Consider the following 23,200-nt stretch of genomic DNA (forward strand, 5'->3'; position numbering starts at 1 on the left):
TTTATACATGGGTGGAAATGCTTAGACTCTAGGACCACTCACCAGGTTTCCTTTCTTATTGCAACGTGTGACATCAGGGGCTTCTGCAGCACAGTTGATTTGTTTTGTTGGAGGACTCTGACTTCAACAGCAAGTCTGAATAATAAAAGACATAAAAAAACCAATTACTCCTAAAGAAAGCTTAAACTTAGAACAAGGAGAGAAAGGATTCTAAGAGTTAACACTCACGTTAGACCACCTACCATCATGACTCACTAGTGCTAAGACGGTCAGGAGCAGAGCAAAGTAAGAGATCAGAGCCAGTTCACTCTACTGGGTTTCATTCATTCATTCCTCTATTTGACAAATACATAATATATCGAGAGCCACCACATACTACAGACTCGAAGTACAACGCTAACAGGTTGTCACTGCCCTAAAAGAGTTCCCAGTCCTGTGAGGAAGACTGCTCAAACAACAAAGATTTGTTTTGCTGTTATGACATTGAGTGAGTACAATAAATCTGGATGTAGATTGAAGAGAAACTGATATTAAGAGAAGGGTATGTTTGGTAATTTAGAAGACTAGCGTTTTACACATATGACCTATAACTAAACAGGAAGCACCTTAGATCAAAAAGGTAAGATCCAATTTGAATAGTTCTATAGCAATATTCTGCCACCCACTGAAACAAAAAATATTACCCTGACCAAATCCAAACTGTCTTTAGAGGGAAAGGTATATAATAAATATGGAAAATCGCTGATTGGTGATTTATGATCATAAGTACTAAATATTTCATTTGCAATCTCACAAATGATATGCCATCATATGAAGAAAAGTTCAGTTTTGCATAGTTTGTTTTAAATATATTTATTTATTTATTCATTCATTCATTTTTAACCATAAATGTGATAACCTGCTATGGAGAAAATTAAGAGAATACAGAAAAAGTATAAAGAAGAATATGAAAATCTCCACCCATAATAAAAATGTGGACAATTAGGCTTCAAACACAAAACACCAAAATTGCCTGATAGTTTGTATGCCCTGGAGTTGGAGGCGGCTCACTCTGACGTGTACCCTTCAGCTTTGTCTGGCCCCGGCCTGGTGCGCATGGTGACCGTTTGTGCTGATTCCATCACCAAGCATCTGGACAGGCTGGAGGAGGTCCGCAACGAGTTGGGCTATGTGGACGTGTTGACCCTCATGCGGCGCATCATGCTGGACACCTCTAACAAGCTCTTCCTGGGGATCCCCTTGGACGGTACTGAAATTTTCATCCTTGTGACTTGACATTGGGCCCTTTATTAAACAGGGCATGAGAAGGATAACAGACTCAAGTAAAGATATGCTCTTTTGTACACTGCTCTTCTTTAAACCATTCTAAGTATTCCTAAAAATTGTTCCTGGTATGTCTGCCTTGTTCACTTATACAATCATAAATATCCACAGCAGGGGCCATCTTCTATTTCATTTGTATCTATCTCGCCTCATTGCTCTAGGAAATAGGATTCTACCCACAGCTGAAACTTAACAGATGTGATCATTTGATTTGGTCATAAATATATCGTACCACCAAACCTATGTATTTAACCATTACCAACCATTCTTTTGGGCATGATATATACATATATATATACATGTATATATGTATGTATGTGTGTGTGTGTATATATATATATATATATATATATATATATATATATATATATACACACACACACAAACACATATACACATTCTATCTATCTATCTATCTATCTACACATACATATAAATGCACATACATACCTCTGCCTCAAAGCCACTAGGTATGAAAACTTTGACTCTATCTATACGGTGATAAGGGTACTGAGGCTGCTGGAAATGATGATGATAACTAACATTAATTTAGTATCTACTATGTGCCAAGCAGTATAAAAAGTTGCTTCACATAAACTTTGTCACTTAGCATTTATAACAATCCTGGCAAGATGTCTCACTCAAGAAACTGCTTTCCTCACTATATTACAGAAACAAATATTAAACACATACATGCAACTCTACCGCCAACAAAAGAACAAACATTAATCATGTGGATTCATTCCATTCTGCTGCTGTCAGCTTAATGTAATTTCTCCTGACTTGATTTCTAGCAGTGTTCATTGATTCATACATTCATTCAACTAATATTTATTGATTGCCTATTTTATGCAAGGCTTAGGTTCTGGGGATAGACCAGTGGACACGACAAAGTCCTTGCCTTCAAAGAGTTTACATCCCAGTGGGTATATGGACAGTAAACAACTATCTATCTAGTAATATATTAGGCTATAATAAGTGCCTTAAAAAAAAACAAAGCAGGGCAAAGGGCTAGAAAGTGAAGGGGGAGGTCAGTGTGAGGCTGAAGCTCTTGTGGAGAGAAAGGGTGGTCAGGAAGGCCTCTGTGGAGGGGCATCTGAACATAATTCCAAATGAAGGGTGACCGTAAGCCACGTGCAGATCTGAGGGAAGACCATCACAGGCATAAGAACAAGGCACGATTTTCACACTTGCCCAAACCAGCTATCACACCTGCTCCCTGATTGACCACATTTGGACAAGCAGACAAGCGATAAGCCCTCCCTTTTTCTGCTCCACTCTCCTCACCTCATGTCCCCAGCTCTTTAATGACTCCTTACCAGAGTCATAGGAACCCCATCTGATTGACATTAGGATGGGAGCCCCATTCACTCTGAGGACATTTGTCACAGACTCTTGCCTCATCCCCTTTCACACAGGGACTCTGAAAGTCCTGTTTGCCTGTTCCACGCACATCTCTCCTAAGGTATGACAGGTACCTATTTTAGAAGTCCCTGCTCCTTGGTTCCCCACTAGCCTTGATTCTTAGGAGGGATCAAGTAAAGGGAATTGTACAGCTCTCTGTTAACTTATGGATGCAGACTGCGGTCTAAGAACCTGCATAACCCATACAGACTTATGTGTATTTCCCTCTGCTCACCAGGTCCTTATTAAACTCTCAATTGGCCTGAGGGACCCAGTGCACCAAAGAGGAAAGGACATGGTCCTGAGGTTAGATAGAACCAGGCTCCAGCCTAGGGACTTCTTGCCACACTGGTTCTGCTTTGTTGGGCAAGCTTCTTCATTTCTATGAACTGCAGTTTCTGCATGTGCATATGTCTCTTCCCTTCTCTTGTGTATAATTTGAAAAAAAGCAGGGATTTTCTTTTCTCTAGTATTCAATTTAATTCAAGAACATCCGTTAAGATCTGACTGTGCACAAGACTCAGGACAAGACATTGAAGATCCCAAGATGAATTCCACACTCTGAACCAAAATATAAACAACAGAGTGGGGAGGCCTTTTGCCTTTCCAGGTGCCAGAATTGAGGCCATAACAGCATTAATTACTTCTCATTTCCCACGGTCAGGAAAACAGAAGGTGTTGGTGGCTCAGCCAAGGAGAAGGATGTGACATTCTAGGCTGTGTCTCTGACGCAAACATGAAAACTGGCAAATCTCTGGTTAACGTAACCAATTTAGATGCCAAGCAGAATAAATTACTGTTGATTTGTTTAGTGGCATTCATGTGGCTGAAACACCCAGTGAAGGTGGCACCTTGCCCTGCTTAGAGTCCCAGATGGTAGGAGAGTCTACAGGGGATCTTCTCTGAGCAATGTACTGTTCTTGGGCTCACATTTTTGCTCATCTGCTCTGATCTTTTTCTGTTTTTCCAGAAAGGGCCATCGTGGTTAAAATCCAGGGTTATTTTGATGCATGGCAAGCTCTCCTTCTCAAACCAGACATCTTCTTTAAGATTTCTTGGCTATGCAGAAAGTATGAAAAGTCTGTGTAAGTAACATATTTTGGAATATTTATTGCTGAGATTGCATTGATCTGTGTTGTGTCTTAGTTATTGCTGGCCTCTTCGGCAAGCTTTCTCCTCTCCAGAACCGCAAGGGAGCTCTTAAGCTGCTGGTGAAGCACTTCTTACAGCAATTTGGCAGCATGTGGCCAGACCACAGAGGAAAGGAAGACTTTGGCCCAGGGCAGTTTTCCCCTAGGAGGCTGAGAGCTCCATCTCTGGAACTAGGACACTGCTGTGTATTTTGAGTTGAAGAGAAGGGTTGGCTGAACCTATCCTTATCATTAGTCAAAATTCTCTTTGCATGTCTGGAAAAATGGAAACATAAATCATTTTATTGTTGTGTTGCTTCTGAATGAATTTAACTTAATTCAATTTTTCAGAATTGACAGTAGATGCAAGAGAATTTTTTCATGATGAACTTTTGTAAGATGTGTTGTTTGTTTAGTTATGCATCTTATATCTTGGGGGATACTAAAATTGTCATTAAATGGCTTTGCTTTGGTGTCAGACTAGTCTAGCAGAAGACTAGACAAATGCCCAATGGCCTATTGGATAATCAGTGGGTTTTTAGAGTGTAAGTTGCCAGCCACTATACCTGCCACCTCTAACCACCAGTGGAAAGCACAGGGGGTCTAAAGGTAGACAGACCTGGTTTGTATCCTATCTCTACCACTTAGTAACCAAATGTCCTTGGGAAGTTCTTTGAAGTAAAATATAACATACCCTCTGTGGTGGCAATATAGGTTAATGAGATCCTCTATGTAGGGCAATCAGCACAGAGCATGACACACAGTAGGCAGTAAACATGTTAGCTTTCCCCATCCCTCTGTTCATATCTTTCCCTGATGTCCCTGACTATCTTAAATTCTCCCTAAAAGTTCCCAAACTTGTTTGAAGAGTTAACTTCATCCTGTTTGTGTGTTTTGAAATTCAGTAATACTAGTCTCCAGGAAATCAGCTTGATGTTGCTTTATATATTTCAAGTGGATGATGAGTATCAGGTGGATGATTTGGACAGTTGGTCCTTTAAACATTTCTCTTTGTTTCTACCAGAGCTTATTGTGACTTGAATCAACAAGATAAACAATTCATCTCTTCACTGTGGTCAGAATTTGTGGTGGTTTTAAGAGTCTTATTGGTCTGCAGTTAAACTTGGTCATTAGTTTAGCTTCAGTATGGTCAGCAGGCCCATAGAAACTTATTGCATGAGACCGTATAACAGTTTCTCTTTGGTTTCTTTAAAATTAGCTTAGCAACTTTCCTCTCTGTGTAACATTTGCCAATGGTTAGTGAACTAGGTAATATGTCTTATGACCTAGAGCAGTAAAGACCTAGAGAAATTCTTTTGCAATACCCTTGCAGTGTGCCAATACTTGTTTTTTGTTAAGGTATGAATGACATTTAAAATTATACTAGTTTCGGTTGTACAACATAATGATTCAATATTTGTATCAATATATTCTGCAAAATGATCATCACAAAAGTCTAGTTAACATCTGTCACCATACATAGTTACAAAATTTTTTCTTGTGATGAGAACTTTTAAGATCTCTCTTAGCAACCTTCAAATATGCAACACAATATTATGAACTATAGTCACCATACTGTACATTACATCCCCATGACTTATTATTAAAACCAGAAGTTTGTACCTTTTGATAATCCCCATCACCAATTTTGCTCCCACCCCCAACTTCTTGCCTTGGTAAACAACAATCTGTTCCATGTATCTATAATCTTGCACTTTTTTAAAGATTCCACATGTAAGTGAGAAAGATTCCACATACAAGTGAGAAAGACAGTATGCATCTTTCTCTATCATGCCAATACTTTAAAAAATATATTGGATTTAGCCTTTCGGTAACAGTTTTTAACCTTTAACTATAGGTTACAGCCTTGATTTTGCTACCAGTACCTTGACATCTTGGCTAACTCCGGTTCCTTAATATGAAGTGTAATGTATATGTAATTTATGGATATTTGCAAAGAATTAAGTATAAATTCAATTATTCATGAGAACTAATGGCTTCAACTTAAACAGATTGTTTTATTTAAACAAATGGCAAATGAATCCATTTTTTTAGGTGTCTTAACTGAGTACAAGTAGATTATAGTTTTACTTTTATTTCCAGGAAGGATTTGAAGGATGCCATGGAAATTCTGATAGAAGAAAAAAGACAGAGGATTTCAACAGCAGAGAAACTAGAAGACTGTATGGATTTTGCCACTGAGTTGATTTTTGCCGAGGTACAGACCTGCACTAACCATCATTCCCACACAACATATATGTATGACTGTGTATAGATGTCTTAAAATTTCCTCTTGTTAATTGTTGCATGTTTCTGTTTTTAAATATTTGGTTTAGTATTTCTATAATGCCCAACCAAAACTGCCCACTATTAGACAATCAGATTAGACTGAACTTTAAGATTTAAACTTCTCTGTGTCTGCACAATATAAAATATGAAAACCGGGGAGTGAAAAGACACTAAATACATAGATAAATGTCTAAATTATTCAGCTTTGAGCTGAAGAAAATGTCCATTGTCAAATCCAGAGACTTGTAATTTCTGTAATTTCATATTGTTGAGGTCTGTTGATCCTTGAGTGCCACCCTCCTTCCTGTTTTGAACCATTCACTTTTCCAATGTTTCTCCTCGTTTCAATTGTTCAGAAACGTGGTGACCTGACAAGAGAGAATGTGAACCAGTGCATATTGGAAATGCTGATCGCAGCACCGGACACCATGTCTGTCTCTGTGTTCTTCATGCTGTTTCTCATTGCAAAGCACCCCCAGGTTGAAGAGGCAATAATGAAGGAAATCCAGACTGTTGTTGGTAAGAATTTATCAAGCAAACAATAGAGATTAGAAAACAATTCCTTCTGAATATCAGCTTCTAGGTTCTAAGAATCTTATGTCAAAATCTTTATTAGAATCCACCCAGAGAACAACAGAGCAAGTCAATGTGTCATATTTTCATTATGCCGGACAGGTTTCTGTGTTTTTCTGATATAAAAAAATACACGCTCATTGGAAAAAATTCAAATAATAGAGAGATGTATAAGGCTGAAAGTAGTATCTCCTGATCCCTTCCACTCTCCTTCCCATTCCCCAGGGGGAATCACTATTAATATTTTGATGTGTATTCTTCAAGGTCTTTTTTGATGGGCACATAAACACATATACGCGGTTTTATTTGTCTGTGTTTTAAAAAACATGGGATCATCCACAGGGATTTGCTACCTTATCAGTGACAAAAGGCTTTTGAGGGTCCACCCAGGGAAATGGCTATCATTTATTGCAGTGTTTCTGGGTTTCAAGCAGCCCGTTCTTCCAGGTGGTGGCAGAGGGAGGAGGAAAGGGTGATGATAGCAGAGGCAGGGGAGCGAGCAGTTTCCCTCCCCCACCCTCTCCTCCTCCTCTGCAGGAGAGCCTCCGGGTCCCTGCTCAGCTCTTCCCAACTCCACCCCCTCCCTCCTCTGCCTCTGCTTCAGCATCACTCTGCCACTGCTTCTGATATCCCCACCCTTCCCTAGAGACACTGCCACGTTCAGAAGAAGTCAGAATTGCTCTCTGGAGAAAACAGAATGCATTATTTGCAATGTGCTTCACATAAGTAATCTCTTTAGGAACACATTTCAGACATATGCGAAGAGGTATCAGTAATGATATAGATTTTTCTTTCTTGACTTTACAGAATCCCTGTGAAACAACCTATTTTGTTGTAGAAAGGCATCATATTATTAAAAACTTTTAATCTTATTTATCTTTAAAACCATTTGAGTGCTGCTTGAAATAGATGACAAGGGGAAATTTCATACACGGATTAAATATGTGAAAGCGTTCTGCAGACGCGTTGCCATAGGAGGGCCACTGCCTGGGAAGGTAGATAGCGAGGAGCCAGAATGACATCTGGGTTTCAAATTTTGGAATGTTTTCTCAAGCACCCTTTTCAGGTTATGGGTTCTGTGCCAGGTGCAAGGGCACCACGGTGAACAAGCCAGTGCCATCCCTGCAGTCCTGGGGCTCTCAGTCTTGTGAGAAAAACAGAATTCAAGAAACAAGCTCAGTGGAGTGAGAGAGTGAGTCACAGAATGATGGGGGTACAGGCAACACAGGGGAAATTGCTCTTGAGATCATAAACCTTTAATACAATTTCCTTGAGAGGTGAAAAGTGCTTGTGCCCCATGATGTTCCCTTGATGCTTCAACAGACCTCTGCACAGATGGAAAGCCCAAACAACCACTAGCACATGTGTACGTGTTCCCTCTAGACCCGCATGCCTGGTAATTAATTCCAAGGGTACACCTTTGGTTACCTACTCCATCATCTGCCCTCTACCTCCCCACCCCAGATAAACACACCCCATTAAACTCTTAAGTGTACAGAGAGCAGTATGTGAGGGGCTGGGTGGTTAAAGTTCTCTGACTAAGTGAGACCACTCCTGAATAACATAGTTGTACAGGAGACAGAGCTGCCTCAGGACCCTGGGTTGATTTTGATTCTGCAGAAGTGGTACCCCATTTGAGGATGCTTTGAAGTTTTGCCAATTCTGCTTTGAAGTTTTGCCCCATTTGAGGATGCTTTGAAGTTTTGCCAATTCTGAGAGTTGGCCAATCTGAACCTCTCTGACAAGTGTGAGGCCAAGCTGAGACATCGGGGGGATCCGTCAATCCCCAGTTCACCCAGGGCTGATCTGAGGCACCCCTTTTGTTGTGGTGGGGAGAGGGGGTTCTCGCCACACTACCACACCAGGTTGTTCTTGATGAGATGAGGAGGAGAGACTATCAGTGATATTTTCTGACAAATGACTGCACAGGATACCAGAAGAGAAAATTTCTTTGAACCTGATTAAACTCACCATCTCACTTTGACTAGAGAAGGAATGAATGTCTTCTAGAATTTAGAGTGGGGGACAAAACTCAAGAACCACAGAGGTGGCAGATAAATAAATGTTTGAAGCAGTTTGGGTAGGTCTACATGATACTGCAGAGCCATGTGGGAATGTGGGTCCCATTTTACCTTTCTAATTTTTCTAGAAATTTAGAGTTTAATATGAAAAGCCAAGGTGTTAAGATAATTGACTTCAAATCTGAATTTTCATAAGATACTCTGTGGACCAAACATAACATATTATACGCAGGTTGCTGGTTTATATTAGAATTATAGATATAAATTTTTTTTCAACCAAGAGCAAACTGTTCTATGGAAAGTATAGTATTTTTAACACTGATCGTATATTGAAACTAACATGAGCTTTGACTATTTTATCTTCTTCTACAGGTGAAAGAGACATAAGGATTGATGATATGCAAAAACTAAAAGTGGTAGAAAACTTTATTTATGAGAGCATGCGGTACCAGCCTGTTGTGGACCTGGTCATGCGCAAAGCCTTAGAGGATGATGTCATCGATGGCTACCCAGTGAAAAAGGGGACTAACATTATCCTGAATATTGGAAGAATGCATAGACTCGAGTTTTTCCCCAAGCCCAATGAATTTACTCTTGAAAATTTTGCCAGGAATGTAAGAGCCCTTCCTTAAAACTGAGTGCGCCACTCTTGAAAATGTCAACTGTTAAATCCTCTCTGTTTCTGTCTTTGCACTGTGTACATTTCATTCTATTTACTCATTCTCTTCACACCTCACTAGGAAAACACATTTCTCCTAGCTTGGAACATGGCCACCATGTCTGTCCTCTAGCCAAGGAGGCTGGCTCTCCAGCTCTCAGGAATGTCTTCATGGAGGCCACACAATAGGTCAAAAGATGAATAATTCAGGCCCTTAATTTGCTTAAAATGAGGCAAATTTTCTTTAACCAACCCATTTAAACTTAACGTTTCCATTTAAACTTATCACCTTGTCACCATGTAGATTCAGCCGTAGCATCATCTAAGTCAAGGAAATCCACTTCTGCTTTAGATAGAAATCAAATGAGAAGAAAAGATTTGGTTTTTGCAGTGGGCCTTTGGTCTCCCAAATGGCTCCACAAGCACTAGGCCTCATTCTATATAAGACTTTGTAATTAGAAGAGCCTCAGCTTGTTCTTTTTCTGTAATTGAGGTGTACTGGAGATTCTGCCTCCATTATGTCAATTCTAGGCAATGATTTTTTTAACCTGAATTATCCAGATAGTTCCCTCTGTGCCCCCTTTTTCCATTTGCATATGGAAATATGATCTCAGTTAAACCAGTTGTCTAATTCATTCCATTTCTATATAAGCAGCCCACGCCATGTTGGCAATTGGTCAAAAATAACTTACTGAGCGTGTATTAAGTGTCAGGCACTATGTGAGTCCAAATGGGGACAAGACAGGCAGAGGTGTCCCATTAAATATTTGTATAACTAAAAATATTTAGATCCTTGGCACTAATAGACAGGGAATCCACATTTTTGCCTAAATTTGTCCTTGTCATCATGTTATATGGCCTGGCACAAAAACAATCTTTGCCTCAATGACTGGCAGAACAGCAGTAAAGCCATGGCCTTCCCACAGAGCTAGTTGAATATTTACATGAAAAGCAAAACTGGGGATTGTTTGAAGTTGTGTCCGTATCACAAAGGGTGAATCAAACTGGAGGGAGAAAGAGGCTTATCTGAGTTACAGTCATTTCTCTCCATGAAGGAGCAGTATGGCCAAGTCGCCGAAACCGAGCATTCTGACTCACAGTGTTTTCAGGATGAATCAAACAGATATGCATGACTCTAGCCTTTACTTCTCTGGCTAATTGTCTGATCATTTTCCTAGGTTCCTTACAGGTACTTTCAGCCATTTGGCTTTGGGCCCCGGGCCTGTGCGGGAAAATACATTGCCATGGTGATGATGAAGGTCACCCTGGTCACGCTTCTGAGACGCTTCCACGTGCAGACATTGCAAGGTCGATGTGTTGAAAAGATGCAGAAGAAAAATGACTTATCCTTGCACCCAGATGAGACCAGCGACCTGCTGGGAATGATTTTCATCCCAAGAAATTCAGACAAGTTCCTCGACCACTAAAAAAGTTTGGTCAGTCCCTGCCCTGGAGCACTTCTCAACAGTATTCCACATGGAAACCACCCACATTTGCCAGGTAGTCCTCCTCCCATGAACAACTGTGGCCTCTGGCCTTTTATACACTTACTTCCTGTGGGGTGTCACCGGTCATCTAGGCGCATCCAAACCAGAAACCAGACTGCAGGAGAAAATACGGAGGCCAAGACTTGTGCAGGAAACTGCAGCCCTAAAGGCCCAATTCCACAAGACATGCTTTGGAAAAGACAAGCCATCAGCAAGACTCATGCCCGACTCCTCACTGTCCTGCCCTGAGATGGGAGCTTTGTAATGACTGGGGAAGAAGCAATCAATGTGATTACAAAGGCCAGGCCAACATCTGGGTACCTAGGTTCAAGAGGGGCTTTCATTTGGTTTTCAGGGGGTTGGGGACTACAGTATCCATACCCTTGAAGAAATGCTTACAAATTTAGCATTTGACTTTTCCTATGAATTATATTCAATTAACTCTTGTTTATCCACATGTGATTTGTCTGTGGCAAAACTTAAATTGAAGACTACCCTTTCCCAGTCTCTCAATTTATTCCTCAGCCACTTACCTTTGATACAATAGGTGTAGAGTCAGGTAATACAAAGTAACTTATTAATAGCCTGAGTAAAATATATAATTAGTACCATTTATCTGCTGTAGGGGAAAAAGTTCACACAATGCATTTCAAATTAAAATAAAATTCCTTTTTTCATGTTTGCATTGTTGCTTAGCTCCAGGAGTACAGTCACCAAGAAATAACTTCAGGTAATGGCATCTACTAATTCTTACCACAGCTTCAGTGATTTGGGGGAGGGGAAGTCTCTGAATCTATATCTAATTCTACAACCCAGTGAGTTCAAACTTCTAAGGAGTGCTCCTCATATACCATAATCCTTCTCCCTCAACATTTCTCCCCCTCTCTTTCTTTCTATGACACCAAAAGCCAAGAGCAACAGATCAGTAGAGAACATGGCTAGGGTAGAACCCCTGCAATCACATTTTATCCTACCTCAGATTTAACAGTTACCTTAGAGATCTAACATTTATCTAGTTTATTGGATCACTATATAGCCTTGGAAAAATGCACACCTTGGAATTTTCTCTCCAGGGCGAATCAAGTAGATGAGTGAAATTTCCAAATATTACTTTCCTTGTGTTATATTGATATCGCTATAAGAGTGTATCTGCTGAATGTCACTTAAAAACTAAAAAACTAAACTCATTTACAAATATGTAAATGTTTTCCATTGAGTCAACCTGAATATTCTTCTTATCCTGCTGCTTTGCAATAGGGCAACAGCTGAGTATAAAATGAGAGTGTAAACTCCTGAGAGCGGGAGGTCTTTTCTTTCTTTTGGAATCCATGCCCATCCCCCATTCTTTCTCCCCATATTTACTTTCAAGAGCAACACTGAATTGACACTCTGGCTCAGAGATATTCTAACTGACTCAGAAACTAAGTAAAGGGGAAGCAGGTATCCTAAGAATTCAAGGATGGGCATTAGTAAAGAAGCAAATATTTGAAATTGGAATTATTTGGATCATCTATATGATGTAAACATATGTGGAAATATATCTGTGTATCTGGATATGTCTGTAGTTAGGTCTAGATGAGTATCCAAACAATTCAGATCCCTGAAAGAAAAGCAAGGCTTTTAGACATAGTGTGTCCTCATTAATTCACTTGGTGATTATTAACAAACAGTTTACTTTGTCCTTGGTTGGAGCTGCACAGTAGAGAAAAACAGACTTTGGATCAGTGTACTTCATCCATCTAATTCCCTTGAACATCTACTGTATTTAATGCGCATATATGTAGCCAAAGCAATAGTCTGTCTATACAGTCAAAGTGAAATGGAAGGTGGATATAGTTGTATATAGATAAATGCAGATACCAAAATATGCTAGGGGAAAACGGGGGTGAGGGGGGAAGGGGAGATGGAAAGTACTAGTTTGCATGATCTAAGCAAACTCTCCCAGAAACAAATTATCTGAGTAATTGTTCAACTTGTCACTCTGTTTGTCCTGTATTGACAAACCTCATATGTTTGTACAGGCTTAAGGAATTTGGAATATCATTGACTTTTCAGTGGGCTGATGAACATACATTTGAAAATTCTGTTTTCTCTTCAGAATTGTGCCTCATTGTTAAATACTTAATTGTCACTCTGAATGTGCTGTGGATTCTGTTTTCACCAGCTCTCAAAGAGCTAGGATGTATAAATTATTAGTGAAATGAATGCATATGAGGGTTCTATCATTTTCAAATTGTGAGAACAATTGTAGTCTTCTGTCTTTGGGTGTTCTAGAAACCCCCTTCTGCCTTCATTGACATCTTACTCCTCCCTCCCAGAAGTGGAAAATCATCTCATTCAGAAAGATCCCACATAATGGGAAATGCCAGTTGGAAGTTGTCACTTTTTATTTCTAAGCAGCACCCCTCACCATTCATGGTGCTAATATTCCATAGAAGTGTGTGGCACTGACCCACTGGAAAGAATGCTAGCTGGGCCCTCCTCAATCTCCTGTATTAGTTGGTCTCTGGGACTGAATCTCTCACCTGTATTTGCAAAAAGACTTGCTAAATTAAACTTTGTCAAAGTAAGGAGTTGAATGTAATTTGCAGTACTTTCAGTTGGACTTAGCTCAAAAAGCAAAGTCAAGAGCTGAACGCTCCATGGCTCAACTCAAACAAGATCTCACTCATTCCCTTACTGCAGCTTTTAGCAGGTTTTGGCCTACATTTAGGGAGTCGCTGCCATACCCTGTTTCCACCAGGTCAACAGACAAAAGGAGTACATTTAGATAAGGCAACCTGGTCATCAAGCCCCGCCAATTAGGTATACCTGCCTCTTTCTCTTCCACCAAGAAAGCATTTCAAAGTACAAGTCAAAATTATTATAAGAATATAAGTATAAGAATTACTGCAAAAATAACCTTAAATCTACTCTAATTATGACCCAAAGCAAATGTTTCACAAACCTTAGTATTTTAATTTATTAATAAAACACTTCTTGTAACAAAGTTCTTAAGTTATGAGACATGGAAGTTGAGCCTGTGGCCCAGGTGATTTTTAAAGTTCCTTTCAGCTCAACGACTCTGTAAATAAGGAGGTGGTGAAGACTTGAATCTGGGCTCAGCCTTTTCTTAAATGCATGCTTTGGTCAAACTGTTTAATCTTCCCATACCTTAGTTTTCTCATCAATCCAGTGAGGATAATAAATTCCTCATAAGGTTGATGTGGCGATTACATGGGATAATTTATGTGAAGCTCTCAGCACAGTGTATGGTATAGGGCAACCTCTCAGTAAGCCTTGGGCCTGATAATGATGATGCTCAGTAATTAGGCTGATCATGACACCCTGAAACCTCTTTTCGTGCAGTGGAGGGGGCAGAAGATGTGCCAGATGCTTCAACATTACGATCTCATTTTAAGCTTCATGACAACTCTCACATTAGTATGATCGCCCCGGGAAGCCCCATGTTATTGATGACAAGACAGAGGTCCAGGGATTTGGGGAGACTTGCCCTCAAGGACCCAGCCAGTAAAGGAGCTGGATTCTAGTCCATTTCTCATCCCAAAGTCTTGGCCCCTCCATCATGCCACCTCTTTGCAGCAGGACTCACTGCTGGAAGGCTGAGGAGTCTAGTCCCAGGTTCCTGCCTCTCCCCCATGTGGTGTTGGGTAAACCCCTTTCAAGCCTTGCTCATTCCCTGCCTCATTACCCAAGGAATCTAAGTCAGGAAATACTTTACTTTCTTCATCCAGAAAATCTGGATGTTTCTACCTGCCTTACCCACTTCCATGCATGTTTGGAGGCTCTTTCTCAAGAGAGGTAGTGCAAGGGAAAGTGCTGTAAAACTTCACTTAGTATAAGGTGGTAGTATTAACGTGTGGATTCCATCAGCTGCCTCAACTGGAAATTATCAGATTCCATTAAGTTATGACCTAACCACTAGGAACACTTCTAGTTTTGCACAATTTCAATTCATTTCAGATGTGGTACTACATGAAAAAAATAGACAGTGGAGAAAAAAGTAGTAATTTACTATAAACACACAGGAGGCAAACTAGACCTCATGATGGCCATAAAATTCTCTCCATTTAGGCCAAACTGACAAGTGCTAAGAAGCCCATTATGATGGAGACAGCTGTTAGGCAATCTCTTCTTTTGGCAAGGATGTCAGCTATGAATGAAACAGTCACTCATCTGGTTATTTCCAAATGGCCAGGTGTTTGGCATGGAGGAGACCCAGACAGACACAGGCACGGAGGCTTCCTCTTCTAGCCTAGTGCAGCTTGGATGGATGAGGAGCTGAGAACACTTCACTCTTCTGCCTCTTTCCCATTCCAGTTTATTGTGACAGGTGTTCATTCTTTCAGACCAAGAAAAACAATAGTAACTGTACTTACTTTCTTATTATATTAAGTCCTTTACATAATCATTTCATTTAATTCTCCCAACAATACTGTGAGGCAGGTACATCCCCATTTTACACATAAATTCTGCCCTTCCATCCATTTATATTCCTTTGCTACCTGCTTCATAGAGTTTCTCAAACCTACCCACACAAACCCCAACACACAGGCTCAGTGTCTCAAGTTCTCTTATCAAAACCTGCCCCCCCCCGATTTTTTTCTTGATCTGCTAAACTTATCTACCCATGTTATAAAGCATAGCTAATATTCAAAATGTTTTCCTCCCTTCCAACATAGGTTTTTGTTTTTCTAAGGAACTGTCTAAAAGAATTATAAGCATCAGCAAGCAGGGTTCGTGGAAGTAAAGGAGGGAAGAAAGGAGGTGCTGCCTTCCAGATACCCCTAAAATAATAGCACCTACTTTACCTACACATGAAGCTGGTCCTACCTATGGCGTGGTGGCTAGCTAGTAAGGGTTCCACAATCAGAATGTCTAGAGGAGTGAGACACCTATGATCAGGCCAACTGTAAGGAGAGCTTGCGGAAGAAAAGGAGCACGTCTCACCTACAGGCATTGAACGTAGGTTCAGTGTTCTAAAATTCAGTGTCAGACAAACCGAAGTCATCCATGAGCTGGATCAGGCTCACTAGTACCTCCCTTCCCAGTGGAAATTAACACTTTCCCTAGACACCAACACTTTCCCTCAGGCAAGCTTACCACCTTCCCCAAACACAGCTTGCTGCTTTTACTACTCATAGTGCTCTAGAAACAACCAAAAACAGGCAAATAGAAATCAACTGTCACTTTGGAGAAATCCCTGCCCATGATGATGCAGGTGTGGGTGATATTTCTTTGTGTGTTGTCCTTGAGGCAAGTGTGAAGGGGAAAGAATTGTTATAAATGGTTAATGTGCCACAACTAATAGCTCTCCATCTCCAAGGCCTTACCATGGACCATGACATTTACGGTCTCTAACATTAATCCCTTTCACATCCATCATTTCATTTGTACCCCTATGCACCCATTCACCCAAACACTAAGTAAGGAAGGCAGAGAAGTCGCCATTTTTCTGATGAGGAAACTGAACCACATGGAGGTTGCATGGTTTGTCCAATGTCACACCATAAGTGCCACATCTAGGTTTGCCCCCCAGGGATTCCAGCTCCAAATCCAGCAGCTGTTTGATATCACCTGGCCAAACTTCCCTTCATAGCTGTGCATATTCTGAAAATTATTTGGGTGTCTTCTCAGCAATATGAACCTCAGTAGACCTATCTGTAAATATGGGTTAACCAAGGTAATCCAAGATGATCTCATCTCAAGATCCTTAACTTAATCACATATGAAAAAACTCTTTTTCCAAATAAGGTCAGATTCACAGGTTCCAGAGATTTGGATGTGAACATATTTTGGGTGTCATTTTTCAACCCACTATGCCCCACTCCCCAGCACATGACTGGCACTTCTCAGTTTCTAGAGAAATATTTCCTAAACTTGAACATCTGAGTCACCTGGGGATTTTGTTACTAAGTACGTGTGGGATCCTGCCTCAGTAGATGTGGGTGGAGCCTGAGATTCTGCATCTCTAACAGGCTCCCAGGTCATGTTGATGCAGACCTAGGTGGTCCAAGGTAAGCAAAGAGTATAGTAGTGAGGTTCATAGAGAAGCAGTAGCAGCACCTGGGAGCCTGTTAGGATGAAGATTCTCAGGCCCAACCCAGACCTGCCGAGCCTGAATCTGCATTGCAACATGATCCCCAAGCACTTTGGTTGCAAGTTAAAGTTCCAGAAGCACTGATCAGGTAAGGTTTTTATATTCCTACTTCACACCCAAGACCTCACTCAGCATATTCTGCACCTGTGCTTATAGAGTCTTCATTCCTGTTTGGTCAGGTCTTCAGTTCCGTGCATGGCTGTAACTCCCCTCGGACCCTGAGGGGAAGGCCTTGGAAGGAAATGCACCCTGTCCTCCCTTGTACTCAGTTCTGTTGCACGAACAGTCCACTGAAGCCCCAAGCCAAGCAGCCACTTGCCCCAAGGCTGTGAATACCACACTGCATGATTCCAAAGAGCCATAGCACTTGTGATGCTCACAGAAGCTACCAAAGGGCATCTTGTCCTTCTCAGAGAAAGTGCTACAAAACTCTCCTGGGAATCTGGACTTTCTTCCTGATATAGGGATCAATTCCATGTGCTTTCTCCACCCTTCTGATGCTCACAGCAAACTCTTACAAGGAGTCAGACAATGCAGGTATGTCCCTTCATGCCTCCCAATATATTAAGAAAAAGGATCCCACAACAAAAATCTTCTCTCAGGCATCTTCCATCATCACTTCTGTGGTTTCTTTGCTCAGGGGAGTTTTCCCTGAAAAAGAGCCCACTCCCTTTACTGCCAGCCTGCTCCCTGCACTGGACGTGCACAGTCAGGCAAAGGCTGAACCTAGATGAACCTAGTCTAAAATCCTAGCTCTGCTACTTATCAGCTGTGTGTCGTGGGGCAAGTGGCTTAACTTCCCAGAGCCTAGTTTGACCCATTTGTAAAAGTGAGTATAACATATGCCCCCCAGGATCCTTTGATTAGACAGAGACTGGAGTACTGGATAGAACCGCACATGGAAGGGGCAGCGAAGGGTCTCAGAGAGTGTCCATGTTCCTTCTTTGCTCTTCCTTTGGTCCTCTCTTCCCACGGCCCTTAGGAAAATGGAGGGCCCGGTGCATCTTTCCTTCTTCTTCCTCCACTTCTCTCTTCCTGGCTCAGTGGTCTTTCAGATAGTTCATTTTGAACAAAAGACGGGTCCTAATCTTGTCCTAAGAGGTCTATCTACACTCATTTCCACATCAAAATTAAACTATTTCAACTAAAAACAAAACCACTGAAACCAATTTTATAGATGTCCAGAACTGAATTAAGTTTTTCCTAATGCTTAAGTAACTACCGTCTTGCAACAAAAATAATTTATTCTTGCCCTATTACTCATTTCTTTCTTTGATAAACTTATACTGAGCACCCGCTAGGTAGCCAGTTCCTGTTCTAAGTGCCTATTTCCTTTTACCTATATGTTGAACAGAAAATAAGTTAACAGATAATGAGTAAGACCATTTCAGATAGTGGTAAGAGCTGAGAAGGAAATAAACCAGGTGATGAGATATAATGGGTTTGGGGGCTCTATTTTGGTGTTAGATGGTCAGGTAAATCATCTGAGATATTTAAGTTAAGATCAGATTGACAAGAGTAACCAGTCAAGCTCAGGAGAAGAAAGTTCTAGATAGAGGGAACAGCAAGTAAGAAGGCCTTGGGTGGGATCAAGCTTAGAGTAGCTGAGGGCTCACAGGTGGTATGACTGCATTGTCATGATCAGAGAGGAGCATGAAACAAGGTGAAAATGATGAGGAATGAAGACGTTACGGATGGGATTGTGTCCCTCCAAAACTCATGTGTTGAAGCCCTAAACACCAATGTGACTATATGTGACAATAGGATATTTACCAAAGTAATTAAGGTTAAGTGAGGTCATAACTGTCATTATAAGAAGAGATACCAGAGAGCTCGTTCCACCACGTGAGGACACAGTGAGAAGGCAGCTGTCTGCAAGCCACAAAGGGGTTCCTCACCAAGAACTGAATTGACCAGACACTGATGTGGGACTTTGAGCCTCCATAACCATAATAAAATTAATTTCTGATTTTTAAGCTACCCAGGCTGTAGTATTTGGTTGTGGCACATTGAGCTAAGACAGCAGACCATGCTGGGCCACAAGGGCCACAGTAAGAAGCTGGGTTTTAAGCAGGGGGTATGTTGAGTCCAGCTCATTTCAGCTCATAAAAGTGAATTGTTCTGGTTTCAGGAATTTTGTGAGCTATTAACCATCAAGTTGGTATCTTTATATTGGCCATAATGGGAGTATTTACACCATGGAAATTGGCAAATGCTACAAATCAAGGCTCTTATCTTTCCTCCCAAAACCCCCTTCTAAGAAAATCAGTTACCAAATACTTACTAATGAAGTATGTGCAATTTAGGTGCAATAGGAAGTCAACAGAGGGTTTAGGCAGGAAGATAAGTTGATCTAATTTACTTTTTGAAATAATCACTCTGGCTGCTGTGTGGAGAATGGTTTCTGGGGGATAAGAGTGGAAGCCAGGGACCCAGCAATTTGACTCCTGGGTACATATCCAAAAATCCCCCAAAACATTAAGTCAAAAAGATACATACACCACCCCCCTACCACAATGTTCATAGCAGCATTATTTACAATTGCCAAGATATGGAAGCAACCTAAGTGTCCATCAACAGATGAATGGATAAAGAAGATGTGGTACGTGTATATACAACAGAATACTACTCAGCCATAAATAAAGGATGAAATTTTGCCACTTGCAGCAACATGGATGGACTTGGAGGGCATTATGCTAAGTGAAATAAGTCAGACAGAGAAAGACACATACTGTATATCACTTATATGTGAGATCTAAAAAATACAACAAACTAGTGAATACAACAAAAAGAAACATACAGATATAGAGAACAAACTAGTGGTTACCAGTGTGGAGGGGTGGGGGCAGTGGGAGGTACAAACTATTGGGTATAAGATAGGCTCAAGGATGTACTGTACAACATGGAGAATATAGCCAATATTTTGTAATAACTGCAAATAGAAATTAACCTCTAAAAATTATATATAAAGTTTAAAACATTTAAAAAAGAATGAAAAAAAAGAGTGGAAACCAGGGGACCCAATGAGAAGGACTCGAATCCAGATCTTCTAACCCCAAGTCAAGTGCTCATTTTACTGTCACAACTGAGGTCTGTACTTAGTATTCTCTTCCAGAGCCTACAGAAACTCGGCTCCTTTTGCCTTTTGTTATAGTGTCCAATTCCCTAAACCTTCAATCAGCAAAAAGCTCTCCTCTTCACCAAAAAATTACCATTGGGCATTATCAAGATGGCAGAGTAGGAGGATGTGGAGCTCACCTCCCCCGACAAACATATCAAAAACACACCTACATGTAGAACAATTCTCATGGAAGACTAACTGGAACCTGGCAGAAGCACTCCTATCAACCAAAGCTGTAAGAAAGATCTCCATGTGACCAAGCAGGATGGAAAAAAAAAGGCTTTGGATTGGGACTTGTGCTCCTGGGAGGGATCTGTAAGGAACAGAAGGTCCACACAGGTGGACTGGCACCCAGGGGAGTGAGCAGGTTGAGCCACAATCTGGGCATCTGAGTTCTGGGATCCCGCATGGAGGAGACAAGCCCGCTTGCCTGCTGGGAAATCCACTGAGACAGATAGAAAGGCTGGAGAAGCCTAGATTCTACTCAAGATGAGTGTGCACATGCTGGCTTGCTAACAGTCAGGGTAGAGAGAGCCTTGCACTGGCGGCTGCAGCCTCACTGTACTTCCCAATCTGAAGAGGCAAAAGCCCTGGCCCCTACTCACTCCACACCACAACCTGATGTGAGATTTGAGCAAAGATTAGGTTCAGCTATGCAGAGACAGCCTGGAGGGCCTAGGGTGTGATCCGGGTGGAGCTGCAAAGCCCACTGTCAGCACATGTATGGGGCAGTGGGTGGGTATGCAGTGGACAGCATCAGTGCACACGGAGTAGCACTACAACAATGTGCAGCAGCTGAGTGCTAAATCTCCAGCAGACAGGCACTGGGAAGGAGTATGCAGTGGTTATTTTCCAGGCAGAGTGCCTGTCCACTCCACAACATGGCTTAGTGTTAGATCTGGAGCAGACAGGTCATGGGAGAAGTCTTCCACAGAGGCAACCCATATCTCAAGTGGCAGCGCAGCCATCTCAATTCCTGCAGCCACAATGCCCTGACTCCCCCACCCCAGCTTACTCCACACCACAGCCTTGTACTAGATCTGGGATGAACATAACAAAAAGGGGCATGACCTTGGGCAGCTTCTGAGTGGAACCACAGAAGCCTACACAGGTGGCACGTAAGTCCTCTGTGACCACGTGGGCCTCACTTGCTTCAGCAATCATCTCCTTTGGGGCAGGGCAAATGGAGCACTCAAGGGCAATGGAGCCTGATCAAACCCAACCCTCAGGGCTTCTACTCCAACAACTATTGAGCAGACCCTGCCCCTGACATGGTGGTGACAACCATGGAGCAAAGAGGAATACCCACCTCACATCCCGTACAGCCTCTCGATACTACAATATCAACCACATACCCTATCAAAGGGATAACAGCCAGCACACTCTGAGGAAAGACATGGCTGGCATCTGCACCAAAAACAGCCCTCACACCAAAAATATCAGATACACGCAGTCTACCCAGGTATCCTCCCACATAAAAACACCACTTCAAGACCACAATAGATAACTGTTTCTCCTAAATTCACAGAAACAGAGAAAGTTAAGTAAAATGAAAAGACAGAGGAACTACTCCCAATTAAAAGAAAAAGAGAAATCACCTGGAAGAGCAAATAATCAGATCTCACCATTCTACTAGACCCTGAGTTCAAAAAAGAGGTAATTAAATTGCTAAAGTAATTAAGAAAGATTATCAATAGAAAAGTAGATCACTGTAACAAGGAACTAAAAACTATAAAGATGAACCAATCAAAATTAGGCAATTCAATTGCCAAGATTAAAAATCAATCTAGGAGCAATGAATAGCAGACTAAATGACACAGAAGAACGAACAAGTGATCTGAAAGATAGGATAATGAAAATCACACAAATGTAACATCAGACAGAAAGACAGATAAAAGAAAATGAGTGTCAACTGAAAAAAAGATGCACAACCTAAAAGTTGAGACTTGTGTTTTATTTGGCAGACAAAACTGAGGACTTAGGCCCAGGATGCAGCCTCTCAGATAGCTCTAAGGGACTGCTCCAAAGAAGTAAGGATGAGCCAGGATATATAGGAGTTCTTGAAATAAAGACCAGGTAGTCGGAACTTCAAAAGATTAGTATTAATTTAAAAAAAAACAGATACCTTAAGTTAATAAACTCATGACTTTTCTACGTATGGGAAGATGCAAGAGTCTGGGCTCATTGAAACTATTTCTTTGATATGCTCCTTAGCTATCTAGGACCAGTATCTTGTTCTTTCCAATCCTTAGTCCCCTCAGGGTGCAATGATGGGGGTCGCTGCAGTAGCTGAGGGCTTGGCAGTGGGCATCCCTTTTGTCTCCATCCTGAGTTCCCTCAGAGCTCACCGTCAGGGGTGGGGGTGTGGGGGAGCTTGATAGCTGCAACATCCTTTGTTTACTGATACGGCAGAAAACATTTTTTCATTCACAGAAGCAAAGTAAGAGATTTAAGAGATAATACAAAGCATGCTGACCTACACATAATAGGGGTTCCAGAAGGAGAAAACAGAGAAAAGGGGATCAAAAATGTATCTGAAGAAATTATGGGTGAAAACTTCACAAACCTAAAGGAGGAAACAGATATCCAGGTACAGGAAAAACAGAGGGTCCCAAACAAGATGGACTCAAACAGATCCACACCAAGACATATCATAATTAAAATGGCAAAAGTTAAAGAGAGGATTCTAAAGGCAGCAAGAGAAAAACAAAGCCAGGTACAAGGGAACCTCCATAAGGCTATCAGCTGATTTCTCTCCAGAAACTTTGCAGGCCAGAAGGGAGTGGCATGATGTAGTCAAAACTCCTGAAAGGGAAATACCTGAACCTAGAATACACTACCCAGTAAGATTAACATCTAGAATAGAAAAAGAGATAAAGAATTTCTCAGACAAGGAAACACTGAAACAATTCAGCAATATTAAACCTATGCTAAAAGAAATATTTAAAGGTCTTCTCTAAATAGAAAAGAAGCAAGTAACTATGGAAAAGGGAAAATCACAATAGGAAAGGTAAACATATAAAAAGATTGAAGATCACTTAAATAAGCCAATACATAGACTAAAGAACAATACAAAAATTGTAAAAGCGATTAT

General features: G+C 41.1%; 1 protein-coding gene across 1 annotated transcript in view; it reads left to right on the top strand.

Annotated features, from left to right (window-relative positions):
• The window catches only part of LOC309655172 (aromatase), a gene marked incomplete at its 3' end in the record, with an annotated part of 202,801 nt that overhangs the window by 31,146 nt on the left and 148,455 nt on the right, over nucleotides 1-23,200 (top strand). The window contains exons 4-9 of the mRNA XM_082450138.1: nucleotides 1,070-1,246; nucleotides 3,698-3,812; nucleotides 5,961-6,075; nucleotides 6,503-6,665; nucleotides 9,113-9,354; nucleotides 10,577-21,150. Coding sequence (XP_082306264.1) covers nucleotides 1,070-1,246; nucleotides 3,698-3,812; nucleotides 5,961-6,075; nucleotides 6,503-6,665; nucleotides 9,113-9,354; nucleotides 10,577-10,825 — 1,061 coding nt within the window. Of the gene's footprint in view, nucleotides 1-1,069; nucleotides 1,247-3,697; nucleotides 3,813-5,960; nucleotides 6,076-6,502; nucleotides 6,666-9,112; nucleotides 9,355-10,576 lie in introns of the transcript that reaches the window.

This window comes from Balaenoptera physalus (assembly GCF_965194825.1).
Source record: "Balaenoptera physalus genome assembly, chromosome: 2".
Taxonomy (NCBI): Eukaryota; Metazoa; Chordata; class Mammalia; order Artiodactyla; family Balaenopteridae; genus Balaenoptera; species Balaenoptera physalus.